The sequence below is a fragment of the Electrona antarctica genome, assembly GCF_951216825.1.
Source record: "Electrona antarctica genome assembly, chromosome: 19".
Classification (NCBI taxonomy): Eukaryota; Metazoa; Chordata; class Actinopteri; order Myctophiformes; family Myctophidae; genus Electrona; species Electrona antarctica.
In genome coordinates, this window is record NC_136800.1 from 1,945,715 (window position 1) to 1,955,118 (window position 9,404).

The following is a 9,404-nucleotide window of genomic DNA, read 5'->3' on the forward strand; positions in this document are numbered from 1 at the left end:
ATAGGCACAGAGCAGCACCTCTCTCCACAGAGCAGCACCTCTCTCTCTCTCTCCACAGAATGGAGCAGTATCGCATCAGTTTGATCATCGAGCCGGCTGTCTCTGGACGTGCAGGTAAGTTGAGGGCTCGTTCCAGAAGGCAGGTAGACGTCCGCGTGGACAACCTGATGAACCGTGCCCTGACCAATGACGACTTGGCCGCCATCACAGCGTCCGTCCCTGAACTGTACCGCCAGGTATGTGACGTTTCCTCACTAGTAGTAGTTGAGAAGCAGCTGCTCAGACCTCCGAAGGATGTCACACCCTTTGTTGAGGAGAGACCCTGTGCATGCTACTATGACCACCTCACTAACGAGTGGAGGCCGGTGCGAGCACGCTATGACCGCCGTAGAAAGCAGTGGAGACCAGCTTTCATTACTTCGGTCCCGCGGTGTCTCTGTTCGCGGTACGTCCACAGTACTAAGACGTGGGTGCTAGTCCGCCCTCCCACGCCACCAAAAGCCGTAGTGACTACCCAGAGCAACATTCTTTTGCTCTGGGTAGTTTTCTGGGTCCCTTGTGACTCCACCACACCCTGATACCCTAATTCCCCCCTTCAGGTGTTGGAACTCCCGTGGCAACCGTTATGACCTCGTGGAGGTGAACGGTCAGCAGCTGGCCAGAGTCATCTCTGGTGTCTCCGCCACATGGGAGCTCGGCGGAAAGCCAGTCCAGCGGCAGTGGAGGGTCACTGTCTATAGGTCAGACGGACAGATGCAGCTGTCCGTGTTCTGTAGCTTCCCTGAAGAAAAGGTAAGGAGGCGTATCGTCTTTAGTGACGGGGCGCCTTCGCCATCGCTGAAGAGGAAGACCGATGCCGATGTGACCATCGACAGAGGCCCTCCTCGAAGCAAGACTGGTCTAAGACTGTAACTCAGACAGACCTGGGGTGCGGTGTTCATTGTAGCAGCTGCATGCACAGGGTTTTTCCTCAACAACGGGGGTGCATCATGTTGATCATGTTGATGCCGTGTTTACGGGTGGGAACTTAATCTGGCGATGGATCAAGTCCCTTTTGCTGCACTGCAGAAGCTACTTGCAAGTGTGTATGGGAGGATGCACACAGTAGTTTATACCTCCCCAGCTGTGGGGGTGGTGGTGCCAGCAACAGGGACTCAAGAACACTTGGGGCAATTGGGAATTGGTGATGACTAAATTGGGTCTCCTCCCATGGATTGTCGCCTTGACGTTGGCGGAGGAGCTTATGTATTTCTTAACCCAGAGAGCAGGTCATGGCAGGTACATGCCGGACAGCTCAAAGGGTAAAGAGATCAACTAAGGACAATCCGTAGACAGAACAAACCTGTGTTACAGAAATCACCACAATGGTATCCGAGATACCACCATGGATCATGCTAGGAGGTGTGGTGGCGGTGGGAGACCAGGCACACTGAGGCCTAGTTCACACCTACACAACAAATGTTTGGTCCGTGTGTGATGCCTGATTGCTTTTTGATTGCTGCTCCAATTCATTTTCAATGGGAGTCACATGGTTTGACCAAACATTTTTGTTTGATGAGGGGGGAGCAATCATTAATCAGCGATCAAACACAAATGTTTGATCAAACCATGTGACTCCCATTGGAAAAGCATTGTGGTGGCCCAAAAAAACGACCAAACATTGCTTGATTGGTGTTTGGTACGTGTGAATGAGGCCTGAGCAGGGACCCGAGGTAAATCACCCCCCACACACACACACACACACACTGCCTTTCTCAAGTAGTTTCATCTCTTTTCTATCCTTCCTGTTTCACAACTGCGGCACACTTAACCCATTCAAACCGTCAAAGTGTCATTTTAGATTATTGCATTGGACATCAGCAGATATACAAGCTCATATCTGCCATTTGTGAACATCATCAATTTGAGAACTACTGATTTTGAAGGGATTTGTAGAATCGGGCTCGGGTGCTATTGGGTTAACCCATTTTGGGCGGGAACCCCTTTTGGTGTTAGCATTATGTTATGCTTTAGCTATTGAAAAATAGCAGATCTACAAGCCACCGAGTGGTGCGCTACGAGCTTGTAGGTCTGCTATTTTTGAAAAATCGAACGACTGACATAGAAACATAGCTTTTTCAGAAAACTGTCAGGATGTAGAAGACATTTTTAGAATCTGATCTCAGGTCAAAATGGGTTCATGAAAAAAGACGGTCACACTAAATTAGTAAAAATGTCAGTGTAGAAAGTTGTCTAAAAATGGGGATCCGTGGCTGAATGCTCATCAAACTGGAAATTTAAAAGGTTGAGAATCACTGTTCTAAATTAAATGTCAGGTCGAACTACTCATTGATTATGCACTGAATGATTTGAGGCATGACAATGGTGAACTGTATTGAGTCAGTATATGAACCACAACATCTGTGCAGGTGGATGAGGAGCAGTTTACTACATCAGCAATGAGAAGAAGGTGATGTGTGGAGGAGGCGTGGCCATCCAGCCCACCGTGTTCGGAGACGTCCATGACAACATGACCATCGCTAGCCTTAGGGAGTAGGTATGTCTGATCCACTGAGGAATCAGGACAGACATTTTTACGGCACTGTGCTGCGCTATGAGCTTGTAGATCTGCCATTTTTCAACAGCTAAAGTTTAAAATAAAGTGGTTAAAGGCTGTAAGGTGACACAGACGTGGCATCGGGTCTAAATGTGTATTGAAGGCTTCTACCGTCTGCAGATCTTTGGTCCAGTGATGCAGATTCTGAAGTTCAAGACATTGGAGGAGGTTGTGGAGAGAGACGGCCTGGCAGCTGCTGTCTTCACCAAAGACATGGACGAGGCTCACTACATCTCTAAAGCTCCTGGTGCTGGAACCATCTGGTAAAACACACTACTATTACTTCTGTAGGCTGCATTGAACAACAATGCAATTTACAACTTACAACCTGGCATCCCTAGTTTGGACATGTCATTATACTGTAGGTGACGTTTTTTCTAAAAATGGCAGATCTACAAGCTCATAACAGGATGATGTGATGTCCTAAGTTTGTAGATCTTTGCTAATTGTCGTTGGGACAAAATTATGTAAGAATTAAAGAATGCAAAAACACAATATAACGATAATGATCCCAGTTCATATTTACTGAATAGAGAGTGTAAAAAGTGCGGTTTCTTATGGAAAATCTGGTAAACATTCAATAACATTTGAAATACTTGTCTGTAATTATGTACGTCTGTCTTTCCGTCTGACAGTACTGTATTGAAAATCTGTGATATGTAGGACATTTGACATTGTGTCTACCGGTAACTACCTATCTTCCCCTGTTGCCTTCTTCCCCTCTGTATCATTTTCTTTTTTTCGATCTCTTTGTGCACAGTGATGGTTGAACTCACCTTCCAGTAATCATACTGTGTGTGTGTGGCTCAGCATTGTATTCTTGCGTCATTGCATTTAAAAGTTACAGTAATTTGAGTTGACATCATCTATCCTGATTCCTGAGCAATAGGTGTGGGTAAAAGAATGCAAGTTTGAGGATTACTGCCTCTATCTTGTTAAAACGGTGAACAGGAGATGCACATCCTCACTCAAACACTGTTTCTGATATAGAAAGCAGGCACCCCATTCGACTGTTATCAGTGCATATAATAGGCGTTATCAACCGTTATTAGGACCATACAATGGGCCCAGTATGGACGTTTTCCACATACTCACGGTTTCAGTATGTCATTATCAGCTATTGTGACGGGTGATAAGGGTATTTTCATTATAGAATGCCCATACTGTTGTTTGAACAATGTCACCAGCCGAGTCAGTATGTTGTTATCATGTATTGTATCCGTTGATAATGATATTAGGACCATACAATGGGCCCAGTATGGACATTTTCCACATACTCACGGTTTCAGTATGTCATTATCAGCTATTGTGACCGGTGATAAGGGTATTTCCATTATAGAATGCCCATACTGTTGTTTGAACAATGTCACCAGCCGAGTCAGTATGTTGTTATCATGTATTGTATCCGTTGATAATGATATTAGGACCATACAATGGGCCCAGTATGGACATTTTCCACATACTCACGGTTTCAGTATGTCATTATCAGCTATTGTGACCGGTGATAAGGGTATTTTCATTATAGAATGCCCATACTGTTGTTTGAACAATGTCACCAGCCGAGTCAGTATGTTGTTATCATGTATTGTATCCGTTGATAATGATATTAGGACCATACAATGGGCCCAGTATGGACGTTTTCCACATACTCACGGTTTCAGTATGTCATTATCAGCTATTGTGACGGGTGATAAGGGTATTTTCATTATAGAATGCCCATACTGTTGTTTGAACAATGTCACCAGCCGAGTCAGTATGTTGTTATCATGTATTGTATCCGTTGATAATGATATTAGGACCATACAATGGGCCCAGTATGGACATTTTCCACATACTCACGGTTTCAGTATGTCATTATCAGCTATTGTGACCGGTGATAAGGGTATTTCCATTATAGAATGCCCATACTGTTGTTTGAACAATGTCACCAGCCGAGTCAGTATGTTGTTATCATGTATTGTATCCGTTGATAATGATATTAGGACCATACAATGCGCCCAGTATGGACATTTTCCACATACTCACGGTTTCAGTATGTCATTATCAGCTATTGTGACGGGTGATAAGGGTATTTTCATTATAGAATGCCCATACTGTTGTTTGAACAATGTCACCAGCCGAGTCAGTATGTTGTTATCATGTATTGTATCCGTTGATAATGATATTAGGACCATACAATGGGCCCAGTATGGACATTTTCCACATACTCACGGTTTCAGTATGTCATTATCAGCTATTGTGACGGGTGACACGTTCATCTTCGTTAACTGGCCAATATTCTGCAGCCTTCTTGTCAGTGATGTTGTCGATATCCAGGGCATAGATGGCATCTCTGGCCCCAAGAAGCAGCAGACCCAAATCCTCTCTCAGGAGCATAGTGGTGTAGTTCCAAACGCCATCCTCTCTGAACGTCTTCAGCCCGTGGTGGTAGGCCAGAGTCTTTCGTGGAATGCTGTCATGACTGGTGAACGCGCTACAGGACGGGAGAAGAAATCCACAAAGAACGCACAAGGCATAGAGAATGCTCAAGGCATACCGGGGAGACATGGCTTAGTGTAAAATGATGTCTCTCGCTTTGGCTTTGTATGTATAAGTATCTTGCTTGCTGTATCTCTCAGAGTGATTAATAATAAAATGTCTTCCCCTTTTATACAGGCAGGTTTGTCTGACATCACGCTGACTCAGCACACCTGTCTGACATCAGCAGTACACAAACCGTTGCCTAGCAATGTCATCATAGATCTCCATATATGGGCATTACAGGGACACAGACAGACGTGGAGATGTCGCCATGGCAACCCGTTTGTTGATTCGGGTGACGTCAGCGCTTTCGCGCAAACCGTTGCTAGGCAGCACTGTTGCTCAATGTCTAGAAAGGGGCGGAGTCGAGCATTCCTCTTCACATGCGGTCACTTCCGCTTTACTTCCGCGTCTAGTATGTAAACAGATGGTGGAGTGGAGGAATGCTGCGGTCGTAACAAACCCACGCTTTATTCCGATACTTAAAACTACTTGAAATTGTTCGTTTTTGTTGTGTTTATATTCTTAATTTACTTGCCGTTCGTTTTTATCGTTCGTTTTCACGTGTTGTCGTTGTGTTGATCAGACAGTGTCTTTGAAGTGTAGTGACTTCATTCGACATGAAGAAAGGCACGGTGAAGTTGATGCAGAGGGCGGTGGGCTCTACGGAGCATTGTTCAGTGCCTCTTTGCACTTCATCAGCAAAGTTTACAACTTTGAGTTTTCACCGTTTCCCAGAAGATGCTGAACTGAGGGCCAAATGGCTGGTTAATATAAGAAGGGACTACTTCACCGTCACTCCTCGGTGCTATGTGTGTAGTAGGCACTTTATGAAAGAAGACGTGATAAAGAAGACTCCAGCTGGACTTCATCGGCTTAGAAAGGGGGCCTTGCCTGTGTTGTTCGAGTGGAATCATGGATATGAAGTCCGTCAACGCGTTAGTGTTTGGCAGAGGAGAGAAAGACCCACTAACTGCCCAGATCAGACTGTCAGAGTCAGAGACGTGGATGGTGATGCTGAAACTGCGATGGAAGTGCCTTGTTGTGACCACGACTACTGCACAGCCCCTGAACCTGCCGATGTTGGCCTGACATGGAGTGAGAGGGATGAGATGGAGGATGAAATCACTCGACTGAAGAAGCAGGTGGAGGACTTGAAGTTGTCACTGAAATGTAGGTTTGGGCTACATCGATTTGAAGGCTCAGACTCACAGATTAGAAACTTCACAAGGTGAGAATAACTTGCATAAAGCATACCAATTTCATATGCATTATTTATTTATGTAAATGTCATTACATGAAAGTGTAACCTTGCTCATGGTCCTAATTTGTCTCCAAGATTTGCTACCTATGAGCACCTGGTGGCGTTTTGGCACCTGATTGAACCATCCACAGGCAACATGATCCGAGTCACCCGGGCACGGAGAGCCCAGCAGAGGAATGAGGAAATATTTATTCCATGTACTTACTCAGTAAGTTTACTCGGGCTGTTTTAATATTTTGTACTGTGCTAACCGTTACTGTAGAATCGCTATACCAGAGGGGTAGGCAACCTAGCACTGGGGCCAACATTGGCACAGGGGAGGGGAACACTGGCACACTGGCATAAGTGTGTGAGAGGGAGAGAGGATATTTAAAAAATAAAATAATTAAATGTAGTAGTCTCACATATGTATGCAAATTATATTCTGCACATAATTCTACATTAATTCAAACTCAGAACTCTGACTGGGGAGGGAGTCTGAGAGATAGGTGGGTTATTTGACTGAATCTACTGATCCTTGCATCCTGATGTGAAAGAAAATAATATATCGACAATCAAAATATGTTGGAAATATTAATTGATGTGTTGTCATAATTAAACTTAAGATGTGAATGGCACACTGACTATCAAGAAAATAAAAACATGTCACTTCATGTGAAAAAGGTTGCCAAACTCTGCTATACCACATACCCGTAATGGTGTAATCAAGACCATGTGAAGTTAAAGTACTGGGGGTGTACAATGGCAGGAATATGTATAGTATGCATAAGTCATGCCACTGCCCTGGATTATACAATGTGGCAAATGCATGTCATTTTTTTCCTATTCTGTAACAACATTGCTAGACATAATTGTCTATGTTTTGCACATTCTCTGTCAGAGACATGCTCTTCTTCCGCTGGATGAATTCTTCCTCTTCCTCATGTACCTGGCGTTGGGGTCCACAGAAGTTGACCTGGCAGATCGTTTCGGGATCCACCCATCAACGGTCAGCCGGATCATAACAACGTGGACATATTACCTGTACTTTCTGCTGGGCTCACTGAAACTCTGGATGTCCCAAGAGGAGGTTCAGGCTGTGTTGCCGAGGGAGTTCAGGCAGAGCAAATACGCTGATACACAGGTAAACACGATCACTGGCATTAGTCTAGATCAGGGATGGGCAACTGGCGGCCCGGGGGCCACATGCGGCCCCCACATTCATTTAATGCGGCCCATATATTATTTATTTCAGCTGTTACAATACAATTCCAAACATGCAAACATGACCCGCTTTAATTACTTCAGTCTATAGATTAGTAGCTTAATGAGTAGTATTAAAATGTTAGTCTGTTTTATCTCCAATGCATTTGTATTTTGTTCATAAAGTCAACATAACTACGGTAACTGAAATTATATAAAAAGGTTACTTTTCAGGATTCCAATTAAAAAATAGCCAAAAAATATTCAGGATTTAAATTCAAATATAGAAAAAATAGCTGATCTACAAGCTCAAAATGCGTCGCAGTGCAACACATTTTGAGCTTGTAGATTGGCTATTTTTGCCAATTGGAAGTATGCAATGTGGCCCTCTGGAGTGAGTGTGGAAATATAGTGGCCCTCTCCATCGTCAAAGTTGCCCACCTCTGGTCTAGATGGAAAGGGGGTCCACAGCGCGCATAGGGTGGTCAGTAGAGGGCAGTGTAGTCTTAATGTTGTGTGAGCATGGGCGGATCAATGTATCTCTCCAGACATTGTTAAAACCTGAGAACTGTTTTCTCTGCATCACTTTGATGTTTGAAAAATAATTCCTGATGTTACTTCATTTTGTAGGTGATTGTCGACTGCACAGAGCTAAGATGCCAACAGCCAGACAGTGTGTCTCTTCAGAGTGAGATGTTCTCATCCTACAAGTCTCATTCCACCCTGAAGGGCCTGATCGGTATGGCGCCTCACGGTGCAGTCACCTTCATCTCAGACCTGTATGCTGGCTCCATCAGTCACAAAGAGCTGTTTAAGCAGTCAGGCCTCCAAGACCTGCTGACAGACGATATGGCTGTGATGGCAGACAAGGTTTTGTTTGTTGACTGTATCCCAGGTCAACTGTATCGCCCGCCCTTCCTCTCAAAACAAAGCCAGATGCCAGCAGCAGATGTTAATAAAACCCAGGAGATTGCACACCTTCGAGTCCATGTTGAGAGAATAATTGGAAGAATTAAACTGTGCAAGCTCTTCCAGTCTGACATCCCTGTCGCCTTGATGGGAAGCATTAACTCTTTGTGGACTGTGGCCTGCTTACTCAGCAACTATCAATATGGACCTCTGGTTAAGACCTGGGCACAACAGTGATGAATTGAGACAGAGGCTGATATGTAGATCATAAAATCACACCCGTGTGAAGTGAGGGGCGCTCTAATCATCCTACATCATCATCAAGAATGGTGGTCCCTTATTGGCCAAGGGTGGCCACCGACATACATACACAGCCGATTTGCTCAGACACATGACATACATTCTCTATTCATTGTCAATGGCATTTAATGTTTGTGTTCAGACAGAATGTACACTATAGCTGTTTATAGGAGGGCCTAGCGCCACTCAAAAATGATTAAATGTCAATAATTTCATTGTATATTTAAGTTGTCATGCCTAAAAGGCAAACAGACATTCCTTTTTGATTCATATGTTCCAATGTTCAATGCCAAACACACAATTAGATCATTAATCACTATTATTTGAGTGACATATTTTAGTGTCATCACTTTCATTTCTTTAGAGAAGACATTTTTGTCAATTACCTAAGTGTGCTTAAAGGCTTGTCATAGATACTGGTCTGCTGTTCTGATTCTTTTTTTTTTCATCTAGCAGCTGCTATATTTCATTTGGAGTTGTGTAGTGCTGTTTAAAACGGCTTTTATGATGTTTTATGATACAACATGCACACTGAGCAGGGACCCCAGGTAAAACACACACACTACTTATCTTTCCTGTGTTTCACAACTGCGGCACTGTTAAAGGCTGCCTTACACTAGCCGATCTTTTTCA

At 44.0% G+C, this 9,404-nt stretch overlaps 1 protein-coding gene across 1 annotated transcript; it reads left to right on the forward strand.

Annotated features, from left to right (window-relative positions):
- Positions 1-6,144: 6,144 nt before the first annotated feature.
- On the forward strand, positions 6,145-8,724 carry LOC306943774 (uncharacterized protein; the record flags this gene model as incomplete). The annotated part of the gene is made up of 4 exons (XM_079530304.1): positions 6,145-6,347; positions 6,456-6,588; positions 7,261-7,503; positions 8,193-8,724. 4 exons carry the CDS (start codon positions 6,145-6,147, stop codon positions 8,706-8,708), a joined length of 1,095 nt encoding a protein of 364 aa, XP_079386430.1. The 3' UTR covers positions 8,709-8,724.
- Between the last annotated feature and the right edge of the window lie 680 nt (positions 8,725-9,404).